Source organism: Corythoichthys intestinalis, chromosome 11, assembly GCF_030265065.1.
Source record: "Corythoichthys intestinalis isolate RoL2023-P3 chromosome 11, ASM3026506v1, whole genome shotgun sequence".
In the NCBI taxonomy this organism is placed as follows: domain Eukaryota; kingdom Metazoa; phylum Chordata; class Actinopteri; order Syngnathiformes; family Syngnathidae; genus Corythoichthys; species Corythoichthys intestinalis.
The window spans coordinates 10,951,520-10,979,423 of NC_080405.1; the positions used below are offsets into that span (position 1 = coordinate 10,951,520).

The following is a 27,904-nucleotide window of genomic DNA, read 5'->3' on the forward strand; positions in this document are numbered from 1 at the left end:
CGCCGAAACCGTACAACTTGATAGGTATGAATCAGTGACATTTAAGTTCTTAGTAACCTATTGTACCGTGTTGTTTTATTGTAACCTTTTGTTCTTTTCTGTCTTTTTGTGTCTTTGTGTTACCTGCCTAGGGACTGCAAATGTAAATTAGCATTTTTGTTGCAGTCTAGCATATTTACATCTTTTGGATGTGTCTAATAGATGTTCATCAATGTACACTATCCCTTAAATAAATAAATAAATCATTCAAAACAAATAAAAAACAAACAAAAAAACTTGTATTTGAAAACCTAGTTTTTAAGCACTGGAAATGTAATAAATAAGATATAAAACATAAAACATAAAAAACAAATTTAAAAAAAACAAAACAAAACAAAAACAAAAAAACTAATTTTTACATGTATACATGCATGTATCTTAACATTTTTAAATTATTATTATTTTTTTTTAATTGAAAACTGCAATGGACTTAGGGCGCGAAGTTTGAAGCGTGAAGTAATGAGGGATCACTGTATTTAGTTTTATCTTTATATGATGTATTTTAGCTTTGTTATTTTTTGCTGAGTTTTTCAATTAAATTTTTATATCAGTTGTGTTTTTTTTTTATTAATTCATTTATTTTTTAAATCAGTGCTGCTTTTATATCCTTTCCATTTACCTTTTTTTATTTTGTGTCTTGTGTCACAGATAGTCAGATTGTACAGTTGTCTATTTTTATATATATTTATTTCTTTTATTTCATTTTTACTTGCCACTGAGGTTAGAGAGTCACACAATTTCAATTCTCTATCTGTTCTTGCACATGTGGTAGAATTGACAATAAAGCAACTTTGAACTTTATTTATATTTGTTAACTCTTTGGCTACCATTGACAGCACTAGACGTCCGGTCCATATGAAGCAGGAGAGTCGCAGCGAATTTGCTGCCACCCTCCTGCTTCAAATGGATTGGGCGTCTACTAGTGAGTGAGAAACTCATTTCAATTCACAGAAGAAAGATCATTGGATGACACATGGTTGACGTCTCGCATCGTCAAAAAGTTAAATGTAATTTAAGGCATCGAGGGGATAACTTGAGTCATGCTAATAATGTAATTTTTTTTTTGTAGGAGTGGCACTGCAGTTTCTAATTTGATATAAAAATTTATGATGAGGATTTTCTTGGCCTAGTTCAAAATATTCTCTGTATAGATGGAAAATCGGGTTTGGAAATGTATGATAATTTATCACTTAATATCTTTCTTCTCCCTGCTAGGTCAAACGTTCTGGGAAAGACATGAGGCGCTGACGGCAACTTCCCCTCTCGTCAACGAGGGAGAGCATGTTCTCATTGCACTATAACGAACTGTGAAGGAACCAAGCTGGTACTTAGGTGTTTTCTATGAAGAAACCAATACATTTTCAAAAAGGATGATGAACAGGATTCATCAAAAATGAGGTGTAAAGAAATACAAGATGTGAAAATTATGAAGCTACTGAACAAATTATGGTGAGGATGTTCATTTACTTTGTGATGTTTACTACCGCCGAGAGTACATTTACAGGGAAAACCACTTTCTCACATTCAATTCCTACTGACGCTGTTTTTGTTTTGGTATTTGCATTTTCTCTTTCTCGCTCTCTTTCTCTTAGGTCCAAAGCCTCGTTAGCTATTTTATTTGCCGATTTCCTTACATAGAAATGTACTGTATTTAAATTTCCATGATGTGAAGGGCGCTGGCTTGCCCATATCAACTGTTGCGTTTTATACTGTTGGTCTACTGTTGTGAAGGAATTACTGTGTGTGCCTGGGAAAATTGTGAAGTATTTTAACTGAGTGTGTTTTTTCTGCACATGAAGCATCCATGTCTGCTGAAATGTTCTTTTGTGAGAATGACTGGAAAATTGTATTTAATTTTCTTTGGATTTTTTGTTGTTATTGTCATTATTATTTATTACGGTGTAGCTTATTTTGCAGGGTGGGGGTATATGTGCCGTTGGAAAAGTGTTTACTCCTATTGTGCCATGAATGCCGGGTATCTACAATTAGCTTAGCCATGTGTGTACATCAGAGGTGGGTAGTAAAGCGTTACAGTTACTCTCTTGCGATACTTGAGTAACTTTTGGAGAAAGATGTACTTCTAGGATTAGTTTTACCACGCCATACTTTTTACTTTTACTTGAGTAGATCTATGAAGAAGAAATAATACTCTTTCTCCGCTACTTCGGGCTACACCAGTGGTGGTTGAAGTATTCACTTTTTCTTTTTTTCTTTTTTTTACTTAAATAAAAGTACAGATACAGGTGCAAAACTATGACTTATGTAAAAGTACAAGTATCTGAGAAAAAATTACTCAGGTAAAATTACAAAAGTTCTTGCTTAAAAATTTACTGTATGATGGAAATAATAATGGAAAAAACAAGCCGTAAAATTAACTGCACAGTAAACATATGGTTAACGAGTTTAAAAACTCCAAAACTTAGCTTATTGGCGGATTGTAAGCAACCATCAGGTGCATACCGCCACCTACTGTACAAGAGTGTGTTTTTTTTACTTGGTTAATATCTTGTTCACCCGCCTAATCTCGCTTGTACTTGTGTTGCTGCCACTAGTGCTCACTTATGGTATAGTTGGACGGGGCTTATCAGTTGTGCCAAAGGCATGAAGAAGGAACGGTAACACTTTATAATAACTATCCATTTTACTAGTTAATAGATCATTAGTAAACTGTTGATAAATGATTTATTGTTGATTTTTGAAGTATTTGTTAACAGTTTGTTAAGCATTACAGGGTGTTCCAATATGGTTGACCCCATTCTAAATGCCCATGCTAGTTGATGGATCTTAATAAAACTATATACACTTTATGTTGAAGGTCATAAATTTTATTGGTTAAATATACAAAGAAAAGTACAAATATTTGTTGGTTCTATGGCAGATTTTCATAAATGTGCAACATGAGCACTGCCTGCAAAATGCCTTATCAAAATGCCTTTTCTTTTGAAGTGAACGGCATTTCTTAACCTGAAAAGATAAAAATTCCAAATGTTACACACAAAAACTTGAAACGTTTCTACACAAACTGTGTTTCAGGTTAAGAACACCCTGTAAATGCTTAACAAACTGTTAACAAATACTTCACAAATCAATAATAAATCATTTATCAACAGTTTACTAATGATCTATTAACTAGTAAAACGGATTGTTATTATAAAGTGTTACCGAAGGAACTACCAATTCACAATGAGGAAAAAAAAAAAAAGTAATGTGTAACGCAGGCGACAGTTTGAAAAGTAGTGGAGTAAAAAGTTACCTGCTGTAAAATGTATTGAAGTAAAAGTAAAAAGTACCACTTCATATTTGTACTCAAGTAAAATACAGATACACAAAAATGTACTTAAGAACAGTAGCAAAGTACTTTTGCTGTGTTACATTCCATCCCACCACTGGGCTACACTAGAGTCGTTACATTTTTCGTCTTTCTTCTACATATTAGATTTGACTTTATTTTTGCCAGCAAAGTGGCTGTACCAGTTTCACCAATGAGACAACAATAATCAAATAACTCCATTATACCAATCAGACGTAACACACAAACACACGCAAGCTTGCAGTCCGAAGTCCTATGATCATGCAGGCCTCTTCAATCACGTGGCGTCTTTAAAGCACTAGACTTTAGACTTCATAATGATATTGTCGGGGCGCAGGGCCAATTAATAGGGGGCTTATCTCAGTCAAAGCTGACTGTGTAGAAACACAAAGAGCTTTTTACGTTAAAAATTCATGTGAATAAATCCCTCAATTCTTTATAGATATGGATGTAAAACAGTCTTGATTCTTGGTTGAAAGCAAAAAAAAAAACTGGCAGTTAGAATTTATTTTACAGAAATATGTCGAATGTGCTGCTTGTCTTTAAGTCAATGTGGCGCCGCCTTACCACAACAAAGAACTTTTTACGTTGAAATTGTTGTGAATAAATGCGTAAATCCCTAAATTCTTCATAGATATGGATGTAAAACAGTCTCGAGTCTTGGTTAAATGCCAAATTAAAAAAAAAAACACACACAAAAAAAAAACAGGCAGCTAGCATTTATTTTACGTACCGGTAAATATGTCGAATGTGCTGCGGCCGCCTTATGAAAACAGAGCTTTTTCCATTGAAAACTCCTGTGAATAAATGCTAAATCCCTGAATTCTTTATAGATATGGACGTAAAACAGTCTCGATTCTTGGCTCTTTTGACAGGTGATGTTTCATTTCTGTAGATTTTTCTTGTGGCAGTTCAATGATTTTTGGGAGGGGGGGGGGTGTTTGTTTAACATGGTCGCATAATAGGTGATAGTACAGTATAACAAAAGTTCATATTAAGGATGTCCCGATCACACATTTTTTTATTTTGAGCATCTGCCGATACCGGGTCCCGATCCGATACGAAATTTATTTATTTGTTTTTAACAAAAATTCCAAACATGTTACTGTTCCACCGTGCCGCCTATTTTTACACAAGAATAATGTAGAAAAATGCTTGTCTTTATTAATTGCATCATTGACTGTTTCCACTCACGCTTTGACGCTCACGCTGCAGAAAACAGGCTCTCACTTTCACAATGAGCTGCCACAGCACACTAATGCAAATTTAACGATGTTTGACAAGATTTGTACCTTTGATGGTAGAGTTACCAAGCTTCTCTGGGAAAATCCAAACTACAAAACTGTCAACCATCGTCAACTTTAAGTACCATATGCAAGCTGGACAGTTTCGCAGCACTGCTTAGAAAGAGAGATGGTGAGAGGCTGTTACGCTGCACGGGCATGAAGCAGAAAAACAAATATATTTTTTTAATTAATAGCTGATCCTTTCCACCCAATTCCGGCGCGATCGGTTCGATTTCCGATCACGTGATCGGGACATCCCTAGTTCATATAAATGGCATTGTGCTTAGAAAAGAAAAATAACATTGTTTACGAAAAAATTCTGACATTGTAAGAAGTAAGCATTCTTTCCGCTGAATATTTTTTTTACTTGAGTATATTTTTTGGATGACTACTTTTACTTTTGTAATATTTTAAAGTAACACTTCTCTTACTTGAGTAAAACTTATGTCTACTCTCCCCACCTCTGGTGTACATTCACCCCTCATCTTTCTGCTCCTCAGGAAGTCTTTTCTCTTGACTGATGTTCAGTTGTCTGATTATATTTATGGAGATTTCTGTGCTGACAGATGTATTGTTTTAAATTGTACTTTTCCTTTGTTAAATATGAAGTTGTATGGCATGTTATATTGGGTCATTTCTTCAAGGGGCATTCCCAAGTTCACCTTCTGATTGACAACTACCGCAAGCTGTAGTGAAGCTGCATTGCTAATGAAGGACAGTGTTAAGTAAAGAGGGGACATTTTTTGCCATGCGAATGAACTGGTTGTCATGAAAATTCAGGTCCATCTTAGATGAGGTGTGATTGTTTTGTGGCGTTGTTTTGAGCCTTTTTCTCATGCTTTTGGAGCTCTTTTTGAGGATGTCCCCTAAAGGGAAGTGAGAGGAACCAGTGTAAAAAGTATTTCAACCCCACCTGCTTCATTGTAATAGCTTGATGTCAATATTTTCTCCTAAGATGAACATTTCCTTCTCTATAAAGCTAATTATTCTGCTTCTCATTCATAAACTTTCTGAGTACCCTAATCGGTTAAGACAGCCACAGAAGTGGGGTCCAACCGAAGATGACCAGTTTTGATTCCATTTATCCTGTGATTTCGATGACAATCCATCCATCCATCGCATTCTAACAGCAAGTGTTTTCCTTTATTTAGGTCAAACTGAAACCTTTAAGATTCCAGCAACAATGCAAAGTGTGTGTTCCTTAAAACTTTTAATAAAGTAAGCCATGCTCAGATATTTATCTGCTCTTTATTTTTTTTATTTTTTTTTTTTTTTTTAAAGTTTTCCATTGTTAATAAAACCAGTGTTTGACTTGTTTAATTGAATCATTCAACTCATGCAAGTTAAATAATCTTGTAGCGTTAGCGAAAGCTAGTAGAATCAAACAAACAAACAAAAATCACTCCTTCAGTAGTTTGACATATATGTGGTTTGTGGATTTACCCCAAGTTTGTGGTGACCTCATAATTTTAGTAAAAAAATAAATATACAACCACATATTTTTATGTCGTTTGTGAGAAAATATATATAAATCAAGGCTTTATTCGAAGCAATATCGTCAAATCCCTGTCATACTGTAGTACTTTAACCTATTTTATATTGGGTGTATTATGAGTATTTGACCAAGTTCTCAATTATGGTTCCCCTCCCCTCATCATTCAATGAATAGTAAAACACCAATTTTGACTGAATAAGGGTCCACTTTGAATTGTGAAAAAAATGATTTTTTTTTTTTTTTTTTTTTTAGGATTTCAGTGACCATTGTGGGTTTTCTTTCATTAACGAAGTGGTACCAACAATTTTATCTATGGGTGCACCTGACAAAATTTAGTAGAATACCTTCCTGAGACCCTGCATCAAGTCTGCCCATGTCTGGTCCTCGAGAGCCCCTATCCAGCTTTTTTTCCCATGTCTCCATCCTCCAACACACCTGACTCAAATAATCAGGATCGTTATCATGCTCCTGCAAAGCTGGCTGATGAGCTGATTATTTCATTCTGGTGTGCTAAAGGAGGGAGACATGGAAAACAAGCTGGATAGGGGCTCATGAGAACCGGACTTGGGCACCCTTGCCCTGCGTATTGCAGACTCATTTAAGACAGGGGTCTCCAACCCAGTCCTCAAGACCCGCTGTGGGTCCTGATTTTTGTTCCAGTCTATCCAGCACAGACAGTTGAACCAATGTGGCTTCTGCTAAAACAAGCCACACCTGACTGCAATCAACTGATTGCACTTGTAAAACACCAGTTTGCTGAAAAGGTTTCATCATCTTGTTAGGTTGGAATGAAATCCTGCACCCACGGCAGGCCTTTGTGGAATAGGTTGGAGACCCCCGATTTAAGACATTGAAAAAACCAGCAAGAGTGGCCAAGCCCGGTCCTCAAGAGCATCAATCCTGCCCGTTTTCCATGTTAACCTCCTCTAACACACCTGAGCCAAATGGTCAGCTCATCAGCAAGCGCTGCAGAAGTTGACAATGATCTTAATTATTTGATTCATGCATGTTGGAGGTATGACACATGGAAAACAGGCTGCATTAAGGCTTTCGAGGACCGGACTTTGCACCTCCATGAAGTTGGCCCCCCATCAGTCGCAGATTTATATAAAAAACAATGCCAATCGTTTGTGCTGCTATCGTTTTTAAGTTATTTACAAATCCTTTATAGGTCAGTCTGAGGTCAACCCGCCCCCCCCCCCCCCCCTTTTGATTAATAATGGCATCAATAGTTGCTCCCATCAGATGCAGATTCATATAAAAACGATGCCAATAGTTTGTGTTGCTATCATTTTTAAGATATTTACAAATCTTTTATAGGTCAGTCTGAGGTCAACCAGCCCCCCAGTTTGATTAATAATGGCATCAATTGTTTATGCTTCGTTTGTGCTATTGTTTTTGAGATACTGAGATACAGCAGGCTATTAATTTTGAGTGATGAAATCACGCAGCTTTACGCAGTTCCCATATATTGCAAAATTGTGCCATTCGTTTATGCTACTTTTGTGCTGGAAAAATGTTTGTGCTGCTATCGTTTCTTAGATACAATTTCGAGTGATGCTGACGGAGCGTTCCAACTCTCTCAATAACAGACGGGTGTCCCAACAACCAGTACAAACGTACAACAAACGAATGACACCATAATTGAATATTCAATGGGGCCAGGTGCCCTCGGTGGCCGAAAAGTGTCGTTGCATGTAATTGACTTCCCTATACAGTATATGATATTAAAAATTTCCGGGAAAATATTGTCTATAAAAGTTGTAAAGCAATAAAACAAAACAAAAAAAAGAATGAAATGGACAAAAAAAATATTTTTACAATCAGTTAAAATTATTTTTCAAACATCACGTGACTAGCACCTTAGTCATTTGCTTTGCTTAGCCAAAACCACACGAGGACTGAAGAAGCAAGATTGTTTTTGTTTTTTTTAAACCTAAGCTTTCAAAAGCGGCTCAACTACTGAGCGAGACCATGAAACGCTCGAGACCACCAACAAAATGCTGAGCGGAGTTTCAATTTGCCCCACTAAAGACCCTAATTGTACAACACAGTCACCACCGGTGTCTTGCCAATGTAGTTACCCCCGTCAAAAATTGTGTCCCCTGGCCACGGGAGCGCACACACACACATTAGTTATGAGTTATGACGACTTAAACAATGAAAGACAGAAAAGAACCACAGCTGTATATTTTGGACATCAACGTTTATTCAACTGGAAAAACTCTATTCAGGACTTGAATTACACTAATCAGTTATAGGTCATCCTACGAGTAAAACAGTGAAACATTGCCTTTTTTACGTTAAGTATATTACGTTTTATGACAGATTTTTTTTTTTTTTTTGATGGATGTGCCATGTTTTAAAACCTCGTAGATAACATCACCAAAACACGGAAATCAAATCAGCAAATCAGTGCAGCGCAGTGGCTCCGCCCAGGGGATACAATTTTTGACTGGGGTAACTACATTGTCACAACACCGGTAGGCGTACCACATTCAATGGAAAGTATAGCCGAAGCAGCCCGATTTGGAATTCCCCTCAAGAATGATGGGAAACAAAACAAAAAAAAAAACGCTCATTTTTAAGTTATTATTATAAATATTCTTGGAAGTCAATTTTCTTGCTGACACTGCGTTTCGGGGTCATCAACATGTTGTGCCCCCCTGCAGTCAAACTCCCGCCTATGAATGACACCATTTTTTAAACAAAATGGTTGACCTCAGATTAACCTGTAAAAGAATTGTTAAAACCTAAAAAACGATGGAAGCACAAACGAATGACCTATTTTTTCTCTAAATTTTAGTCTGATGGGGGGGGGGGGGGGGGGGCAACTTCACGGAGGTGGACTTGGCCACCACTGGAAAAATGCATCAGAAAAAATAATAATAAAAGAATGCACAAAAACAAATAAAAAACATTGGGTCTCAGAGGATAAAAACGTCACCATGGGAGTGAGTCACAAAAATGTTATTTTCAGTCTACGTCTGTGAGGTAGGAAAACCAAACCTTGATTAATATGAAAATGCACCGAGGTGAACACACATAAGAACACAGGAGCGTTGAAAACTTTGAGAATTTATTCTTGCATATTTTAGTCTTTGAGTCCCTCTGCGTGAGTGCCAAACGTGATCTTGGCTAGTTTGGTGTAGCCTTCATAGTGCCTTGAGCTGAGGAAAGTACCGAAAATTGCCTGAAGGACAATCATGGCCCTCATCTTCCTCATGATCGGCTTGGAGAGGTCCATCCAGTACCGGAGGACGTTCCCTTTCTCCGGCATCGGCGCCGTGTTGTATCTGGACGCAAGGCCGAAATTGACAGGTAAGGCCAGGACGATGGGGTACAGTCCCCCGCCGATCACACCCACTAGTGCTCCTCTCATGAGTACGCAAGTCGGACAATTGAGGTCCCCGGACAGTAGAGGGCTTGAAACGGTGGCGTTGTAAAGGGCGTAGGTCGTCATAAAAGGCAATACGGCCATCGGCAAGCTAGAGGTGAAGGGCGCCTGTGTGACGTTTAAAGCTCGGCGGTACAAGCTGTTTGCGATCAGACCTGCGAGCGCCCCGTTTCCTCCCAGATACATGGGCCCGTACTGGAAGAGCTTCTGGTCGAGGTCGGGCAGCTTGTCGAAGTTCTTTGCAAGCAAATCGACGATCGCTGCTCGGGAACGCGTCTTATCGGCCACGCTGTCCATTTCCACCTTTTGCAACATGGTCCAGGTTAGGTGAAAACATCCAAATGAGACTGGTACGATATGGGTTACTCAACGTGACATTTGGATTTCCCAATGCTCAAACAGGGCGCAGACATGTTTTACCCACAATGCAGTGCGGGAAGTCGTCAAATTAATGTTGTCCTGAATTTTGTTTTACAGGAGCCGCGTTAAAGTTTAGCTTGTATAAAAATAGATTTTGACATGTATTGTGATGAAACAACGAACTTTAATTATTATGTTATTGTTACTTGGTGACATTGTTGAATTTATATGGCCTTGCTTCTCGTAATTTTGTAGACGTAATAATCCACCACGTGGTTTGTGGTTAAAAAAATACATTCCGTTCCTCAACACCATAGATCTCATATGTTTAAAACTAGATGTAAGGTATACGCTGTGAGTCAACGGGGACGAACGCTGTCGCCTATCTGCCATTTTGCGTTAGAGGCCATTCGGAAAAACGTTTTCTTTGAAATGGCAAGAAATAGTCTTTTTTCATCTGATTTTTAAACTGCTTGATTTTTCATACATGTCAGATATGCCGACAAAAAAAAAATCACATTTTATTACATCAATAATAGCCACGTTAATACGGTTTATAAGAAAACAGTTTGTAATTCTATGGAGGTAGATTTGTGTCTTTATTATTCAATCAAAAAAAAAGTTGCTTCGATCAAATAAAAAGTTGCTTCAATCAAAATATATACTTTCAATCGAAGAAAACGTCACTTCAATCAAAAAAAAAAATGTGTTTGAATGCAAAAATAAATTTGAAACTCAAAAAAATATATTTAAAAACTATTTTTCTTTGATTGAATTTTATTTTTTTGATCAAAGTCAAGTTTTTTTTAATTGAAACACCATTTTTGATTGAAGTCATGTAATTTTCCGTTTGGACCACATTTTGGCTAGGACATTTGTGTCTTTATTATTCAATCAAAAAATAAATTGCTTCAAACAAAAAAATATATATTTTCAAAAGAAAAATCACTTCAATCAAATTTTTTTCAAAAATCAATCGTAGAAAAAAAGGTTTGAATGTGAAAAAATATTTGAGACTCAGAAATTCGCATTTGAACACTTTATTTTTCATTCAAACTGTTTTCTTTGATTGAAGCAATCCTTTTTGTGTTTGAGCCATATTAGGGGTAGGACATTTGTGTCAAAATCATTCAATCGCAATAAAAGTTGCTTTAATCAAAAAACTATTTTTAATCAAAGAAAAAAAAACATTTGCAAAAACTTTTTTTTTTTTTTAATATATTTTTTATTTGAAATATATATATATATTTTTTTTTATTGAAGTGTCACTTTTTTTGAAAAGCAAAAAGTTTTAAACTTATTTTTTTCAAAGTGGAAAAAGTTTTGAACACACTTTTTTTTTTGAAGTGGAAAAAGTTTTGAAGGCACTTTTTTCGATTGAATCATTTTGACACAGATTCTCCTTCAACGCTAGTTCCGGTGTGTTTGATTGGCAGGTAGCTGAGCCAATGACATAAAAGTATGAAGCAAGCATAATGGCCACCAGGGCTCCATCCAGCCATCGGAGTCTGTTGGAGTCTAAGCCGAATATAGGGCACCGGTACGGGCGTGTGACATCGGCATTTCACCGGAGTACCCGCAACGGTACGGTGCCCTGTCGTGGCACACTGGTCGGACCCCGATATACCCCCCCAGGCGCGGAGGCCGGCTGTCGAGTGGACGCCCCGCGAATGACACGGCACTCATTCAAAGCTGAAGCGATGGGGCTGCCGGCGTGGACGCCGGCGACTCGCCGGTAGTCCACTCGCTTACTGGGCAGGCTAGTGTCGGGCCACTCGCCGACCACTCCCGTACCGGCGCGTTGCGGACACTCCGGTTGGAACCAATTGCCAACCGTCACGTCAGGGCAGCGGGTGAAGTTCGCCGTGTTAAATCACATTAAGCAACAGGGCACCATACTCCGGTGAAATGCCGATGTCACACGCCCGTACCGGTGCCCTATATTCGGCTTAGACTCCAACAGACTCCGATGGCTGGATGGAGCCCTGGTGGCCATTATGCTTGCTTCATACTTTTATGTCATTGGCTCAGCTACCTGCCAATCAAACACACCGGAACTAGCGTTGAAGGAGAATCTTTGTGTCAAAATGATTCAATCGAAAAAAAGTGCCTTCAAAACTTTTTCCACTTCAAAAAAAAAAAGTGTGTTCAAAACTTTTTCCACTTTGAAAAAAATAAGTTTAAAACTTTTTGCTTTTCAAAAAAAGTGACACTTCAATAAAATATATATATATATTTCAAATAAAAAATATATTTAAAAAAAAAAAAAAAGTTTTTGCAAATGATTTTTTTCTTTGATTAAAAATAGTTTTTTGATTAAAGCAACTTTTATTGCGATTGAATGATTTTGACACAAATGTCCTACCCCTAATATGGCTCAAACACAAAAAGGATTGCTTCAATCAAAGAAAACAGTTTGAATGAAAAATAAAGTGTTCAAATGCGAATTTCTGAGTCTCAAATATTTTTTCACATTCAAACCTTTTTTTCTACGATTGATTGTTTAAAAAAAAATTGATTGAAGTGATTTTTCTTTTGAAAATATATATTTTTTTGTTTGAAGCAATTTATTTTTTGATTGAATAATAAAGACACAAATGTCCTAGCCAAAATGTGGTCCAAACGGAAAATTACATGACTTCAATCTAAAATGGTGTTTCAATTAAAAAAAAAAACTTGACTTTGATCAAAAAAAAAAATTCAATCAAAGAAAAATAGTTTTCAAATATATATTTTTTGAGTTTCAAATTTATTTTTGCATTCAAACACATTTTTTTTTATTGAAGTGACGTTTTCTTCGATTGAAAGTATATATTTTGATTGAAGCAACTTTTTATTTGATCGAAGCAACTTTTTTTTTGATTGAATAATAAAGACACAAATCTACCTCCATATAATTCCGGCAAGAATTCATCGCGTAACAGCATTTTAGTGGCGAAAATTCATGTTGTCTCCGCTACTTTAAGACGAGCTGTCCCGACGCAAGATGGCCGCCAGTTACTTAGGCCGGCGACACCGCATTTTTGACATCTAGCCGTATACGTTAGATACCTGTGAACAACACGAACGGCAAGCACACTCAGCATTCGCCATCTTTGAGAGATATTCGTCGACAATACTTTCAGCTCTTTAGTAGTTTCTCTCCTTTCCACCATTATATTTAACCATTGTGACATATTAGCATTTCATCTGAGGTGAGTTTAATCGTGATTTTTGCTGCATAGTGCCGAGTTATTTGGTCCAGGGCGTATTCTTGAGAAGGCTACGTTTAGCCACTTAGCTTTTTCGAACGTTGACAACAAGGCCATCATGGCTTAAGCTTCCAAACGCTAAGCTAACGATTATCTCGATGCCATTTCTTATCATTGGCATGGATGTAAACATTTTTTGCATCGTAACTTACATGTTGTGTAGTACGTAGTTACATTTCATATCCGAAAAGGCATACACCTTTCAAATTGGAGTTCAACGCTAATCGAGCCTAGCAATAGGACGACCAACGGCCTTCCAATTGAATTCGATCCAGATGACAACGTAAAACAAAGTCAGTGTGCAGGCCAAGTCTCGATTATGTTAATTTTACTATTTTACTAAGATACACAGGCCTCAATTTACAACAATCTGCGACTCACTGACGTAAAATGTCAACGTTGTTCAGCAGTAGTTACGTAACGGCCCGCCCTTTACGTATACTTGCCATGTTGGTTTTATATCTGCCGAATTTTGTGACTAATTTCACTAAATGTGAATGTTTCCCATGTTGCTCTAGATGCGTCATTGCACACGGATGTACTCTCAGGTTGAGTTTCTTGACGAGTACAGCTGGGAAGGAAGAATGGAATATCGGAAACGCAAAGCTAGGGATTCGCACAGCAGCGAACGAGAAAACAAGTACAGAAGAACTCATCGACATCACAAGACAAGTGACGGGTAATCGAACAGAAATGTACATTTTAGGGTAAAGGCATTATTAAGGGTGCTTTTTGTTATTCATGTTTTTCCCCGACTAGAAATGTGAAGAAAATACGTTTTACTGAATTTGGTTAGGATTTTTGACCCCCCCCCCCCCCCACACACACACACGTTTGTTTGACATGGAAATTTTTTGCCTTCCCTGTCCGCTCAAGTGCACTCAAATGTTTGCTTGCGAGATGGAAACTGGAGCTTGCTGTGCTTAAGCTTCTAGGTCAACACGCAGTTAACTATTTTGGAAGGGAGGAGGAAATAAGTCTTGCTTGCAACTACATCGGTGACTAAGCTAGCAATGTCTGTAATTTTCGACACAGACACTCGAAGGCGAAGGACGCATTCTGGATCAAAATAGGACGTGCAAACGATCTCATCAACATAATCGATCGCACATCGATCGACTATGGACTGTTGGGAAAATGAACAATCAGAGGGGATGGTTATAATAAAAAAAAAAAAAAACTTGTGATCATTACGAAATCTGAATGTCAAAAATTGATATTTGATATTTTCTGCGTCCTTTATGGTATACTGGGGACGGGTTTCAATAAGCTTCGGCTTCTCCCATCAGCCCTTTTCTCTTCGGGTTGAATTAATTGTAAACACATATAAATGCTGTATGTTTGTTTGAATATTCATGATAATTTATTTTCTAAACCAGAAAATGTACCTCATATGAAATGGAATAACCTAGGTATAGCTCAAATGAACATTTAGCATATATGCCGATATATTTTGATTGCTCACACCTAGAGGTGCAACAATGACTCGATTAATCGATTAGCAAATTATTTGACAGCTATTTCGATAACCAATTAACCGTTTAAGACCTTCTTCACCTTAAACTAGTCTAAATACTTGAAATTATAACATACATATAATTTCTCAGCCAAGTCTGTCTTTTCACATCTAGTTCTTTATACATGTGATATCTACCGTAGCATAATGTGGGCGTGGTTGTTAGCGGCTGTCAGCCGCAGTCGGGTATTACCATATTTTTCGGACTATAAGTCGCACCCGAGTATAAGTCGTACCAGCCATAAAATGCCCAATGAAGAGGGAAAAGAACATGTCGCACCGGAGTATAAGTCGCATTTTGAGGAGAATTCAGTTGATAAAATCCAACACATTGAACAGATATGTCATCTTAAAAGGCAATTTAAAATAAAAATACGGTGTTGCCCCGAATATAAGACTGTGTTTTTTGCATTGAAATTAGACTGAAAAAGTGGGAGTCGTCTTATATTCGGGGTCTAGACATTATACCCATTCACGACGCTAGATGCCGCCAGATATCAATTAAGCGAATGCTGAACTTGAGGAGTAATGTTCTGTCATGAGAGATCTCAGCTACTCTCAAGTTTAACCAGTTTGCATTATTTTATTGCTACGTTTTTCCTTATTCAGATTGGTTTCAAGGTTACAGTTACAGTTAGACCTCACTTTGATGGTTAACGCAGTTTTTGCAATTTTGTTGTTTTATCACAAGATTGGTTTATTTGCATTTCAAAAACCAGAAGCCATTCATTTACGAATGTGATTGCACTTTAGTTAATATTTAAATGTTCAGATATTAAGATTTGAGTGAGGCAAAATAACATGCTTTTTCTCTCAAATATATTGTTATAATAATTTGTTTCAGATGTACTGTAATTTTCTGTATAAAAATTAATTTGGTGTTCAAAAAGTCTTTTTTCAAACTTGAGTGTTGAAAAAGAGGGGTCCTCTTATAATCAGGGCCGTCTTATATTATCTTAGAACAACATGCTGAATAGGTGTACAGTGTGACAATGTTACATGATGCATCGACAATGAAATGCAAACGTGGCCAGTATGTTAAGGTAGCATAGCTATTTCGAGTTATTCAGATAACCATAGCATAAAGAACATGCTAACAAGTTTACCAAACCATCAGTGTGACTCCAAAACACCACAATAACATGTGAAATGATATAATAATGTCTTAATAATTTCACACATCAGTCGCTCCAGAGTATAAGTCGCACCCCCAGCCAAACTATGAACAAACAAAAAAAACTGCGACTTATCGTCTGAAAAATACGGAATTGTTTTTTATTTGTTGGCATGAGTTGTTGAGCCAAAGCTGTGAGTTTAGCATGATGTTTACTCTCGATCCGTTCCTCATTGTGTCCTGAAGACCGCGTTGATGGTGTTTTAGTTCCGCTTTACTTGGCAGATTTCAATAATCAGAATTTGGATGTTTGTGAATCGTTCTCAAATCTTCCACGGCCGAATCGCGAATAATCTAAGAATCGGAAATTTCGCACCCCTCTACTGATTAGCATAATTGTTAACTGTCTTAGCGTTCTGTGCTAAGTAGTAACATCTCATCAACAAAGAATACAAACAATACAATTGACTTCATTTACTTGGCTCTAACGAAGGCACACTAGATCTAACAACACAAAAGACAATCTAGCTCTTGACACTTTGTAATATGATTGATTCAGCAGCAACCCAACCTGAGTGTAGCAGTGAACTCTGTCTTGCTCTAATCACTGGGGCGTGCGAGCAGCCTCACATTACACATACCCAAGGACCTAAACGGGACTTCTCATCGCTGCCGGCAATAATGCATAATCAAATTCGTTGGCAACTAATTTATTAACCGATTAGTTGTTGCTGTTTAATATAATATAGCTAAAGAAGAAAACAAGCCATTTTTAAATGGGAAAAATCAACAGTATGTTTTTGTACTGTCGTGGACAATCAAAAAGGACTTTTTGTCTTCCTTACAGACTATAAGAATGTTTCAGAGCGACATTTCTGTCAATATATCCTATTATTGCAACATTCTGGCAAATAAAGGTTTTTTTTTATTTTTTAAACTTGATGGCAGATGTCCAATTCATTTAAACTGGGAAGAATGGCTTTGAAGGCTAATGTTTGAGTGGAGTTGACAGCACTAGACGTTTGTTCATTCGACCTTCCTAGTCAAAATGAATGGACGTCTAGTGCCTTAAATAGCAGCTAATGAGTTAATTTTGGTGTCCTGTTGATTCCTTTATAAAGCAGTGATATCTTTTCAAAATCATTATATTGAATCTTTGCGGTAGCATATTGTGAGTAGCTAACGGCTATGCTCTGGACTTGGGGAAATCCAATATTAACCCGCTTTGTTGTTGATTTTTTCCTGCTGTCTTTTTAGTTTCTTTCTGGAGAATCGCAGTTTGAACCACAGCGTGGACTCCAGAGGCAGGGACACCTGGGAGCCCAGTTTGGATACGGCCTCCGCAGAGGACAGTCGTGACCGCGTCTACAAGGAGCGAGATCGAGACTGGCACCATTACAGCAAGTCTTCCGGACGAAGCGGGCGCAGCGGAAGAAGCCGACGGAGCAGACACAGAGACAGACGGCACAGGCGCAGCCACTCCCGTCACAGGTCCTCCTCGGTATGAGCAACCTTCTTTTCGTTTCTACTTACTGTACCACAAACCGCCAAAAGGGTCATTGTCACTTGTCATACAAATACAAAAGTGATTGCAATGAAAAGTAGGAGCGTTTAGAAACCTACTTGTGGAAGCACATCTAACATGAGTGCTGTTATGAAATGTACTGAATGACACTACATGTTTAAAAAAAAAAGACTTGAGTTTTTTTTTTTTTTTTCTGAACTACTCTGAGAACGTCTCAACTGAAAATCTTGTTGCCATGTTTTTCTTCTGTAACGCACACTATGTGGTGGCTGGCGCCCAATTTCTCGATGGGGCCGAATTTGAATTTGCTGCTCCGTCCAATCGCCTGGCGGTGTTACTGAACGGGCCGAATCTATCCACCCCTACACCCCCCTCGGCCTGGTTGAATGAATGACGATGTCGCGTTGTGATGGCCTGGTGCCGGCTGACTGATGGGTTATTGATGTGATGGCGGATTGCGGCGGTTCCGATGCAGAGGAGGAGCCATCGCCGCAGGAAAAGATCCAGGAGTGTTGAGGATGATGACGAGGGTCACCTCATCTATCACAATGGAGACATGCTGAAAGCGAGATGTATAGAATATATACCTTTTTTTCCTCCCTACTGCTCACATTTTTTTTTCTTTCACACTCTTGTCTGGTCTTCATTTCTAAATGTTAAATAGACAATACATTTTTTTGCGCTAGATGTACTTTTAGCTTTGCTACTTCTCGTGTAATATTAAGCATTCCATTTTATGGCACTTAGTGTCAAGCCTCTTAGATTAGTGAAGCAGCCAAAGGGCAGCGTTTGACTTGCCAATGTTTTGTTTCTAACATTCTTTCTCTTATTTTGTGTAGATGAGATTGTGTGTACTCTTGGAGAGGGTGCCTTTGGGAAGGTTGTCGAATGCCTCGATCGCCTCAAGTAAGAATACTGCTTGTTCTTCAGAAGCTCTATTTTCTTGTTTATGGGGTGGGGTCATATTGGTATTTTAAGATACAATACGATTTACAATACAAGGCTCACATTAAGATAATCTCAATATGGCGTACAAAGATGATCAATACATGAGTCAGTAAATTATTCTTGGGCCTTCTACAGAAACGACTAGTAAACAGAAAAACAAGCTATATTCATCCTTATACTGTGCATTGGAATAAGGTTATCACTGTTAGAAGTCCATTCCATTTGAGGTGGGAAGGGGTGACAGCGAATGAACAAATGTTAATTCACTTCCACCCGTGGTGCAATGTACGTTTTTTTTTCTTTGTCAGAGCTGCAACTTACACTTATTTTTATAAGTTATTGTTTGGACGATTAAATAAACGATAAATCGGACAAATGTTCCTTTTTTTCAATTTCCTTCACAATTTAACTTGAAGTTGTTTTGAAGCATGTTGTAAGTAATAATGAAGACTAATGGATGACTATTTCCTTCAAAAAGATTGTATTACAGCATCCTGACTTAACTGTTTGTCTGCAACTGTACTGTTTGAATTACATAAAACATGTTAGTTTTTCATAAAGATTCTTAGTATAAAACACAAAAAGAATGTCTTGGTTCACAAATAAGACAAAAGTCCTGTTTGGTCAAATAAAAAAAAATGCTGCTGATTGACATCTTTTATCTTGCGGGCAAAGCGCTAAAATGTGTCAATAACTAATTTATTTTCTTAAAACAAATTAAACCTTAAAACTGACGAAGGAAGAGGCAGACAGTAATGAATCAGTTTTATCACACAATTGTTCATTAATTAAATCCAATTACAAAACGCACACTTTTGTATTACAATTTAGTTTGAGTTTATGTTGAAAGGAGACTAAGTTGTTATATGAACTGGTTCTTGTGTGTGGTTTCTTTATAAAGAGAGAAAACAACTTTACAGTCTAACAATAACTCGAGTACCAATATGCTTCTCCAAAACAAAACAGACATTTAAGAAACTGATTGGCATAGTCACTAACTAGCTTAGCACTCTGTGCCAAGTAGTAACGTCTCATCAACAAAGAACACAACACAATTTGCTTCATTTACTCACCTCTGACAGAGGAACACTGGATCTAACAACACAAAGGACAAATTAACTCCCGACTAGGGCTGCAGCTATCGATTATTTTAGTAGTCGAGTAATCTGATGATGAATATAAAAAATTACCTGAGCTGAGCTTCAAACGGTATAAAAAAATATATGCGGATCTAAGTACAACAAAAGAACAACTAGCTAACTTATATAACAAAAGTCTTCTAGCTTAAATCTCATAAATTGCTAACGTTTTTTTTCTACAATGCTCTTAACACATGGTTCAAAAACATTCCCCCCAAAAACAGCTAACCATACCAATAAACTAAATTATGAATGCATTTAAAAAAAAAAAAAAAAAAAAAGCTCAAACAGAAAACATAGTTTATGTTGGTCTTAACAAGGAGCAGCTGGATTCAGCCATGTGAAATGACTTGTCATTCATTGTTGCCACTAGAAGGCAGTGTATACATCGGAATCAATAAAAACTAAATGCAAACACTTTCAAATCAAACCATGACAACGCCACTTTAAACGAAACTCGAAGCAGCAAAATTTAATTCGAACCTTTTTTCTAATCGAATTACTCGAGTTAACCGATAAATCGTTGCAGCACTATTCTTGATGCTTTGTAAAGTTATTGATTCAGCAACCCCACCCTGAGTACAGCAAACTAGCAGTGAACTCTCTCTTCTCTTGCTATAAGCACTAGCGCATGCGTGCAGCTTCACATTTCATTACACACAATGACTCAAATGGGACGGCTCGTAGCTGCAGACAAAAATCGATGATAAAATTTGTTTATTTATTTCTCGATTTAATCAATTAGTTGTTTCAGCCTTATTGTCATGACACATTACTGTCTATTGGAAGTCACACTCCCTTGTAGGGATGGGAACCTCGATGCGATACGATACAATTTGCGAACCAAGGCTCACAATAACAATGATCTCACTATATGGCGAAACAACAATTATCCATACTTGGCTCAGGAAATTGCTCTAGGATATTCTATAAACCAAAATGAAAACAAGCTATTTTTATCCTTCTGCTTTAAATCTGAATGAGTTTATCACTAGTAGAGATCCAATCCATCTGAAGTGGGAGGGATGACGGCGAAACATCCCTCCCACTGTTTTTGGGGCATTTCATGTTGATTTCAGTCACTTCCGTTTTCTGTTAGGGAATTTACTGGTCACTTCCTGTTGATTTTGGTGCATTTACAGGTCATATCCTGTTGATTTTGGGTTACTAAAAAGTAACTAAAGAATGTCACCAAATGAAAAGGAAGTAACTCAAAATGAACAGGAGGCAACCTGCAAATGCCCACATAAGATTGGCTTTGATTTCCCTGGTTTCGGTGCCATTGATGGCACTTGAGATCTAATGCAGTCAAAATGAATTGGATGTCTAGCGCTGTCAATCACAGCCAGTGAGCTATTCACATGGAATATTTTGGTAGCAACCTATTGGTTCCTTTAGCATATTGATAACTTTTTGGGTTACAAAGTATCTCAATATATTGTTACACTCCTTGTTGTTAATGCTTTGCTGATGTCTTCCAGTAACGGCGCTCGAGTGGCTCTGAAGATCATAAAAAACATTGATCGTTACCGTGATGCAGCAAAGTCTGAGGTTGCTGTGCTTGAACATCTTAAGTCCCTCGATGCTCAGGGCAAATAGTAAGCAACTGCACGCCACACTTATAGTGATTATCACTGACGTGTCTTAAACTTGACATTGTTTTCGTCTTGTACAGCGCTTGTGTTCACATGCTAGACTGGTTTGACTACCACGGGCACATCTGCATCGCCTTTGAGCTGCTCGGCCTCAGTACCTATGATTTCCTCAAGGAGAACAACTTCATTCCTTTACCCATAGAGCACATCCGAAAAATGGCTTATCAGATCATTCGCGCTGTTAGATGTGAGTTAATAGTGACACAAACAACTTGAAACAATATACGTTGGAGTGTTTAGTCATTTAATGGATATGATTTTCTGTCTTCAGTTCTGCACAAAAACAAGTTGACCCACACAGACCTGAAGCCTGAAAACATTCTCTTCATTGATTCAGCATACGATCTGGATTACAATCCAACCAAGGTAAACATGCACACCCATATATTTATTATCAATAGGTGACACATTGCACACTTGTTGATGCAGTTAGATGAACACGCGATGCTTTGTCATCCCTAGAAACGTGATGAACGGACATTGAAGAGACCTGATATAAAAATAGTGGATTTTGGAAACGCGACGTATGAACATGAGCATCACACATCTGTGGTGTCCACACGTCATTACCGTGCTCCGGAGGTCATTTTAGGTAGGTGGTGCTTTACAAAAAAAAGTCTTTATAGGGCAAGTGACTTTTATAGAGCAAGTGCGGGAAATATATATGGAATCACTCCATTCTGAGGAAAAAAATATGGAATCATGAGAAACAAAAAAGTAACAATCAAAACACATCTCTAGTATTTAGTAGCACCACTTTTGGCTTGTATGACAGCTTGCAGTCTGAGGAATAGACTTGATGAGTATTCTTCATCAATTTGGTGCCGACTCTTTTTGATCGCAGTTGCCAGATCATCCTTGCAGGTCGGAGCCTTGCTGTGGACCATTTTTTTCAATTTCCACCACAGGTTTTCAATAGGGTTGAGATCTGGGCTATTTGCAGGCCATGACATTGACTGGATGAGTCTTTCTCCAAGGAATGCTTCAAAAGTTTTAGTTCTGTGGCATGATGCATTTTCATCTTGGAAAATGACAAAAATATTTTCAGTTGAAGAGATAAGAAAGCTGTCTAAAATTTCAATGTAAACTTGTGCATTTATTGAATATTTAACCACAGCCATCTCCCTAATGCCTTTGCCTGATTTGCTGCCCCATATCATCAAGGACTGAGGGAATTGAGGCGTTTTCTTCAGGCAGTCATCTTTGTAAATCTCACTGGATGAGAGGTGATGATGCTCGAACTTTGGTTTGGTGCTGTTCCAGTGAGATTTACAAAGATGACTGCCTGAAGAAAACGCCTCAACTCCCTCAGTCCTTGATGATATGGGGCAGCAAATCAGGCAAAGGCACTGGGCAGATGGCTGTGGTTAAATCTTCAATAAATGCACAAGTTTACATTGAAATTTTAGACAGCTTTCTTATCCCTTCAATTGAAAATGTTTTTCATTTTTCAAGATGACAATGCATCATGCCATAGAGCTAAAACTGTTAAAGCAATCCTTGGAGAAAGACTCATCCAGTCAATGTCATGGCCCGCAATTAGCCCAGATCTCAACCCCATTTGAAAACCTGTGGTGGAAATTAGGGGGGGGGGGGGGGGGGGGACGGTCCACAGCAAGGCTCCGACCTGCAAGGATGATCTGGCTACTGCAATCAAAGAAAGTTGGCACCAATTTGATGAAAAATACTTATCAAGTCCATGCCTCAGAGACTGCAAGCTGTCATAATAGTCAGAGGTGTTGCTACTAAATACTAGAGATGTGTTTTGATTGTTATTTGTTTCTCATGATTCCATGTTTTTTGTTTCCCTCAGAATGTAGTGATTCCATTAATATTTTCCTGTACTTGCTCTATAAAAGTAACATTTACTGACAACCACAATATTTCTTTTTCATTTCTTTTAGTGTTTCTGAATGCTAAAGTGTTGCACTTTTGAACTAATTCATAATTTTTTCAAGTTTTTTATGACTTTGTTCTACATGATAAAATGTCTGAGTGAGTGCTCGTCCGAGACTGGAGATTCCATACTTTTTACTAGGGGTTGTAGAATTAAGCCAACAAATCCCTGGCATTCAAATATTGGGCCCTGTAGTTCACAATATCATTCATATTTGGTATACTAGTGTTGCAGACACGACCTAAAGTGTGAGGTCCACATATGCGAACTAGATCTGAATTATGATTATATTGTTAGCAAATGAGTAACTCAAATACATTATGGTTATAGTGCACTAACACAGTATATTTTTTCAAATCACAGTGTTTAACTCACTGCCTGCCCTTTAATTAAACCAGGAGGACTGGCTGAATGCCAGTGTTTCAAGTTCACTTAAGGCGCTCGACATCCAATCCATTTTGACTGGGAGGGCGAGCAGCGATCATTCACTGCAAGCCTCTCCCAGTCAATTGAACCGACGTCTAGTGCTGTAAATGGCAGCCAATGATTTAAATGGATTCATTTTGTCTTTTAGATCTTGGCTGGGATCACTCGTGCGATGTCTGGAGCGTGGGCTGCATCCTCATCGAATACTACCTCGGTTCAACTCTTTTCCAGGTATGTGGCCTGAAGCCATCAAAAGTCAAGTGTTTCTCCCAAGTATTTACCACTTTTTGTTTTAACATTTAAGACTCACGACAGCAAGGAACACCTGGCTATGATGGAGAGGGTTCTCGGCCCGATTCCTTCAAATCTCCTCCAGAAAACCAGGTGCGGGATAGCTTTTTGGAAGAAAGCCATTCAAAACACTCGTGACTGTTTTGTTCTTTGTCACCATGGTGATTGTTTCCCCAACTGTTTAATTTAAAAAGGAAGCAGCGGTATCTCCACCACAACAAACTGGACTGGGATGTCGACAGCTCCGGTGGTCGATATGTCAGAAAACACTGCAAACCACTCAGGGTGAGAATTAAAAAACATTATTTCCAACGGCTTTGTATATTGTTTTATGCATAATGCTTATATCCAGAATTTTGTGGGAAGCTTTAATTAACAATTAAGCACAGTATTTTCCAGACTAAATCGCTAGAGTGTAAGTCAAACTAGTTAAAAATTGCGTCAGACAAGGGGGGGGCATGTCGCACCAGACTATAAGTTGAATTTGTGGAGGAAAATGTACTGTTTGTCGCCACGTAGCTCAAACGGTTCAAAGATAAACCTCTGGTATTAATTGGGCAACAAAAGAGCAGTTCGAATGAATTGGAGTCACTAAAACCACAGCACAGCCACCACGTTGCACACAATCACAAATAACGGTGCTAGTGCTGACATAAGCACCCTTTAGCTTAGCAAGCTACTACATTGCAGCACTTCAGCTTAACAATGGCCACTTCATCAGCTTTCTTCAACTTTTAGCATGCACAGAGCCTTTTACTAATTGGTTTGGCTAATACTCACCAACTGTCTGGTTAGCTAAACCTCAGTAGCTTCCCATTTGCCGCTTTAGCTTCCAACTTCAGTTGTTTTCCATGACCAAGTTGTCGTCCAGCTAGCCTTAAAAATGTTCCGTGTGTCGTCCGTTCTCCAGTTAGGGCACACACGGACACATCGGAATTCATGCAACATGAATTCCAATTTGGACGACTTGACAGTTCACACCGCTGCCACATTCTGGAAAAATGTGGCCCAGATTGGATTTGAACCACATACGAAAGTGACCCAGATAGGATTTGAAATAGTCCACTTCTTTGCGACTTGTCCCGTTCAGACCGTTTAGTTAATGCCTCACTCGAGTCTGAAAAACGTGAAAAAAATCTTGATTTATGCATTAAAACCTGCAAAAATAAACCTAGCCTAAGAATACTAACATTCCTCAGCTTAATCACAAGCCCATAGTGCAGTCTCGGGGCTGGTTGTGGGTAATGTTTACTCCTTGGTCTTCTATTTTAATTCTATATTTTAACACAATGTAAGCCGCAACCGAGTGTAAGTCAGAGGCTTCCAAAGTATGAAAAAAGTGCAACTTCTAGTCCGGAAAACACTGTTTACACAAACTAATTTTTTAGTCAGAATCACAGAACTATTAACACAAAAATATAATGCACACACTTAAAAACAATCTTTTCCCTTTCTAGCGGTACATGGTGTCTCAAAGCGAGGCGCATCAGCAGCTGTTCGACCTCCTGGAGAAGTTAATGGAGTACGACCCAGCTAAGCGCATCACGTTGGATAAAGCGCTTCAACACCCCTTTTTCGCCTGCTACCAATAGAGCTATGGAATCCCAGGAATGCCAAAATTAAAATATGAATGAATATGTAAATAAATAAATAGAAGAATGAATGAATAAAAAATATGTGAAGATTTAAAAGTATATTCTGTCATTGACTTTTTGTCATTGAAAATCACAAATGGAAAAAAAATGACAATTTTTGTCATGACTTTTTTTCATGGAAAAAGAAAACAAAGGCAACTTTTTGCCATTTCAATGGCTTTTACCTTTTCTCGTTGAAAAACAAATGGCATTTTTTTCCCTCCCCTTTACCTTTTCTATTTTGCTTGTCATTGTCTTTACTAACTTTTGCCTTTGACAGACCATTCCTTTTGGTAAAAGCAATCGTATGGCGTTGGGAAGGGCTTTCCAAACAGGAAAGGGTTAGTTATTGACAGTATTTGTCTTGGTGACCGGGTAGCTGGCTGGGGCGACCCATCCAGCCTATCAACTGCTGCTCTCAGCAGTTGTGAAGAGGATCGTATCTCTAAATGAATAATGAATCAAAAATCGGTAATTGGCTATCGACTACTATTCCTGTTTGGAAAGTCCCTCATAACGCCCTTTGATTGACAGACCGTTCCTTTCCCTAAAAGCAAAGACTATGACAAGTTAAATAGAAAAGGCAAAGAAATTGCCATATTTTTTCCCCGTTTTTCCAAAGTCAAAAAGTAAGTATGACAAAGTATAGTTTTATATTTTCATTTATTCCTCTTTATTTTGGCACTCCTGTGATTCTATATAGTGGAGCAGTGCAAGCCTCAGCTCCAGTTTAAAAAAAAAAAAAAAAACATTGAGCACCTGAAGCTTTTGGTCACGTAACATCTTAAACACGGTGCTCAATTCCAGCCTCAACATCCTCACTCTCCGGGAGAGGTGAACGCTCAAGACTGTATCAGTCTTCCTACACGTCCTGATGCAAAGACTTAGTCCCATCTCATTCATCTTTTCTAATGTACAACTTTATTTATTTTCCACTTTATAGATTAAGTGCTCAACTGTCTTTTTTTTTTTTTCCTTCCAGCGTTGGTCCAAATTAAGTCCTGGTCTTTTTGTATCTTTTGTCAATAAAAAAAGTGTCTTTTTCAGTAGCATTATATAGAATCTTGAGGCTGGAATTGTTTGTATTGTACATAGAACTGATTCTGGCGTTTTTTTTGTTCGCTTTTCTCAATAAAATGAATCCTGTCAATATTGTCTTTATTGCATTTAGCTCAATGCAGTGACTAAAAGTACTTTGTTACTGTACCTTTTTGTGTAAGTACAAATATGAAGTTGTACTTTTTACTTGACTAACATTTTACAGCAGGTGTCTATTTTTTACTCCACTTTTCAAATTGTCGCCTGTGTTACACGTTACTTTTGTTGTTTTCAGGACTGATGAGTGGGATTTATTGCCTTATCAATAGCGTTGGGACCTTCATTTCTGTATGTTACGTGCCAAGGGCACAATAACAAAAGGAAAAAAATTGACCGGGCTTGGTAAAAATGAGGGCGATGAGAGCGGGTTGTAGAAGAAGTTTAAAAAAAAAAAAAAAACATGAATTTATTGCAAACAAAAATCAAAATGTGCAAAAATACTTACAGGGGGGAAAAAAGGCAACATTACTAACAAAAATACATTGAACTTCAATGGTTAGCCGGCAGCAGGCAGGACCCACTGGTTGTCGTCAGGCTGGCTGGCCAGTAAGCCTGTCGCAATATGCAATAATTCCATTTATCGCGCGGTATATAAAAAATGACGGTAATTTTCCTGCTGCGATTTATCGCCTGGCGTGCACGTGCGCGCGTTTGTCACGTGCGTGCGTGACGCACGCGCTTGCGGCAGATGTGTGGCAGACGTGCTTGACAGCGCTGTTTAAAGTTCAGTTTCCTTGTGCCATTCTGTTAAGGTTGTTTCAACAAAGATGGCCAACAGAATAAATCTACATGCTCATTTGAAACACTATCATCCTCTCCAGTTTTCACTGCTTAGTAAAAAAAAAAATGCATCGCAACAAGCGGAGCCTCCTCGTCACGTTAATTGACAATTAGAGGTATTCGCTTGATGTGAGAAATACAGACGACACCGCGCAAAATAGCGTTCCCTTACGGAAAGTGAAGTCCGCTACATTGCTGAAGAAATGAGACCGTTTTACCTCTGTTAAATGATATTTCATACTTTTGGGAGCCAAATTTTTGTTACTGCTACTTAATTAGTCTATTTTTCTCTGTTGTTGTTGAAGTGGAATTACTGTTACTGCAACTTTATACCTGTATGCCTAAATGCTTCAGTTATTAAGTGCATTTTTTCTTGAAAAAAATACATTTATTGTGTGTTTCTGTGCTGTATTAATATTGTTTTCTTTTACTTGAAAGAGGCATGGTCTATTGTTTTTAGTTGTGATTTCTAAAAAGGTAAATTTTAATTTAAAAGTAAACATTAAATGCGTTTAAATGGGTGTACTTGATCTATTATTATATATTGTATTCTCCCTGTGTTATTGTAAATCGGTTAAAAGGGGACGGGACTTGATAAGCATATGCTTCTCTCGTCAGCCCTTGTCTTTTCTTCGTTTTTTTCGGGTTGCTCATATCACATCTTGCAACTGTCAATGATACAGATGATGATGACAATAAATAAATAAACGCTCAAAAAAAATTTTTTTTTGGGGGGGGGGCAA

At 37.9% G+C, this 27,904-nt stretch overlaps 3 protein-coding genes across 7 annotated transcripts in view; 2 read left to right on the top strand and 1 right to left on the bottom strand.

Moving 5' to 3' along the window:
* Positions 1 to 5,885, top strand: part of LOC130923873 (ras-GEF domain-containing family member 1C-like) — an 84,109-nt gene extending 78,224 nt beyond the window's left edge. For all 4 annotated transcript variants that reach the window (XM_057849971.1, XM_057849972.1, XM_057849970.1 and 1 more), the window contains one exon: positions 1,255 to 5,885. In XM_057849971.1, the coding sequence (XP_057705954.1) occupies positions 1,255 to 1,279 (25 nt within the window). In that variant the 3' untranslated portion in view covers positions 1,280 to 5,885. The remainder of the gene's footprint in view (positions 1 to 1,254) is intronic.
* Positions 5,886 to 9,190: 3,305 nt separating this feature from the next.
* On the bottom strand, positions 9,191 to 9,964 carry tmem126a (transmembrane protein 126A). Its single transcript, XM_057850504.1, has one exon. The coding sequence runs from the start codon at positions 9,840 to 9,842 to the stop codon at positions 9,225 to 9,227; it is 618 nt and encodes a 205-aa protein (XP_057706487.1). The 5' UTR covers positions 9,843 to 9,964; the 3' UTR covers positions 9,191 to 9,224.
* Positions 9,965 to 12,883: 2,919 nt separating this feature from the next.
* On the top strand, positions 12,884 to 26,433 carry clk4a (CDC-like kinase 4a). Of its 2 annotated transcripts, XM_057850934.1 has the most exons (13): positions 12,884 to 13,081; positions 13,657 to 13,817; positions 17,026 to 17,269; positions 17,769 to 17,865; positions 18,133 to 18,199; positions 20,862 to 20,978; positions 21,056 to 21,222; positions 21,307 to 21,401; positions 21,498 to 21,627; positions 23,507 to 23,589; positions 23,663 to 23,742; positions 23,844 to 23,934; positions 25,107 to 26,433. In XM_057850934.1, the coding sequence occupies exons 2-13, from the start codon at positions 13,657 to 13,659 to the stop codon at positions 25,239 to 25,241; spliced, it is 1,467 nt and encodes a 488-aa protein (XP_057706917.1). In that variant the 5' UTR covers positions 12,884 to 13,081; the 3' UTR covers positions 25,242 to 26,433. The 2 variants fall into 2 exon arrangements, with proteins under 2 accessions (XP_057706917.1, XP_057706919.1); XM_057850936.1 differs by lacking the exons at positions 12,884 to 13,081; positions 13,657 to 13,817; positions 17,769 to 17,865 and having other exon boundaries at positions 17,200 to 17,269.
* Positions 26,434 to 27,904: the final 1,471 nt, after the last annotated feature.

What these genes read in the sequence shown, in the direction of transcription:
- tmem126a (XM_057850504.1), bottom strand. Translation starts at nt 9,842, where the DNA reads ATGTTGCAAAAGGTGGAAATGGACAGCGTGGCCGATAAGACGCGTTCC.
- clk4a (XM_057850934.1), top strand. Translation starts at nt 13,657, where the DNA reads ATGCGTCATTGCACACGGATGTACTCTCAGGTTGAGTTTCTTGACGAG. An exon ending in CTCGATGCTCAGGGCAAATA is followed by an intron (nt 20,979 to 21,055) that starts GTAAGCAACTGC and finishes CGTCTTGTACAG; the next exon opens with CGCTTGTGTTCACATGCTAG. An exon ending in AACACTGCAAACCACTCAGG is followed by an intron (nt 23,935 to 25,106) that starts GTGAGAATTAAA and finishes TTCCCTTTCTAG; the next exon opens with CGGTACATGGTGTCTCAAAG.